The sequence below is a fragment of the Laetiporus sulphureus genome, assembly GCF_001632365.1.
Source record: "Laetiporus sulphureus 93-53 unplaced genomic scaffold LAESUscaffold_88, whole genome shotgun sequence".
In the NCBI taxonomy this organism is placed as follows: domain Eukaryota; kingdom Fungi; phylum Basidiomycota; class Agaricomycetes; order Polyporales; family Laetiporaceae; genus Laetiporus; species Laetiporus sulphureus.
The window spans coordinates 68,594-70,400 of record NW_024468597.1 but is presented as its reverse complement, the minus strand read 5'-3'; the positions used below and the strand labels follow the sequence as shown (position 1 = coordinate 70,400).

At 55.0% G+C, this 1,807-nt stretch overlaps 1 protein-coding gene across 1 annotated transcript; it reads left to right on the top strand.

The window, feature by feature from the left end:
• Positions 1-270: 270 nt before the first annotated feature.
• LAESUDRAFT_803250 (uncharacterized protein) lies at positions 271-750 on the top strand (the record flags this gene model as incomplete). The annotated part of the gene is made up of 1 exon (XM_040914015.1): positions 271-750. A coding segment is annotated over exon 1 (291 nt), but the record flags the coding sequence as incomplete, so codon positions are not given.
• Between the last annotated feature and the right edge of the window lie 1,057 nt (positions 751-1,807).

Here is a 1,807-nt window from a genome sequence, read left to right as displayed (position 1 = left end):
GTGTTGGAAGTCATACGGACTTTATGTCCAGTGGGACACGGACTTAGACATTCCGCGCGCATTCGCTTATGTAATCACATAGCCACAAGCGCGCTCGATCTTTTCCTGCTACCTCAGCACTCGCATCATACATCGAGGCTGAGGTAAGTACCTACTGGACTCCTTACATACTTTTTACTCATACACTGTAGTCACTCGTTCCTACGTGTCCTACAGGTATTTCTATAGCACTCGCATCATACATCGAGGCTGAGTCACTCGTTTCTATGTGTCTACAGCCCTCGTAAATTTTCACCTCGGACAATAGGTTATGAGCCCCGGAGCTACACACTAACCTGTCCACTCATTGAGGCTTCCACTGTGCTCACACTCCTTTAATTCTTCTCTCTTCGACCGGCACCCACACCAGCACCTCCTGCACCACAGTCTACACCTTCTCACTCCACGCCCTCTCACGCCATGTCCAATTCCATCAAACTCTCTCTCGGCTCAAACCGCCTCTACGACATACCATTTCTCGAGGATGATGGAGCAAACTACCAGCAATGGAAGTTCCGTCTCGAGACGGTGCTACGCATCAGGAAACTCTGGAACATCACCCAGGGTAAGGAAGCTCGACCCGCAGATTCCGAATCTGACAAGCAGGCCGAATGGGATGACAAGGATCAAGACGCAAAGGCGCAGATCACGCTCACGCTCAAAGACACGCCTCTGAGCGGCATCATGTACGAGAAGACGGCGAAGTCTGTATGGGACAAACTCGCCACGTGGTATGAGGGGAAGGGGAAACAGACGATAGCGCACCTCATTGGTGAGCTATTTCGTGGTACGCTCTCTGATGAGACCGGTATGGAGGCACAGCTCAACGGCATGGTCCAAAAGGCCAACACTCTGGCCACACTCGGACAGCCGCTTGAAGACTCGCTGATCGCGGTTGCCATGGTCATATCACTCCCCCGGTCCTATTCAGTACTTCGCACCATCCTCATGTCGATGAGCGACAAGCTCACCACGGAGACGGTCACAAACCAGGTCCTTACCGAAGAGCGCGAACGCCTCAAGGAGGGATCGCAGCACGTGCTTGCCGCCAAGCTGTCAGGTATGCCATCAACATCGAAGTCGAATGGGAAGCAGCCGAAATCCGGCAAGAAGTGTGGCTATTGCCACAAGCTGAACCACACGGAGGAGGAATGCCGGAAGAAGAAGAGAGACGAGGAGAAGCAGGAGGAGGAAGAGGGTAGCGACGACAGTGAAGACCTTGCGGCGAAGGTCGCGTCCACCTGGGGTACCACAGTGTCCCCCGTCCTCCGACTGTTCATCGCCCACGCGCTCACGCAGCGCAGCCTACCCGCCGACCATTGGATTCTCGACTCAGGTGCAACGGCATTCATGAGCTCACGCCGTGACTGGTTCATTCAATTCACGAACCTTACCTCACCGAAGCGTGTCTGGCTCGGAGATGGACGGTGCATTCACGCAGAAGGTATCGGTCAAATCTACATCGATTTAGCCACCGAAGACGGACGTACAAGCCCGACGCTGCTACAAGATGTCTACTATGTACCGCAGCTCCAGGGCAACCTCCTCTCCACCTCGCGACTCACCGAACGAGGTCAGACCCTCACGTTCTGCGCCGACGCCTGCAAAATCACTTGCAACGGCGAGACGACAGGCCTAGCACACAAGACGGATGGTCTCTACGTCCTCGAGTCGATCCCACACGCTCCCATGCGAGCGTTCGTAGCGCACGCGGATTCCTCCACAGATCCCGACGAGTCTTCACTCGAAGCGCTGGCGGCGAAGACGA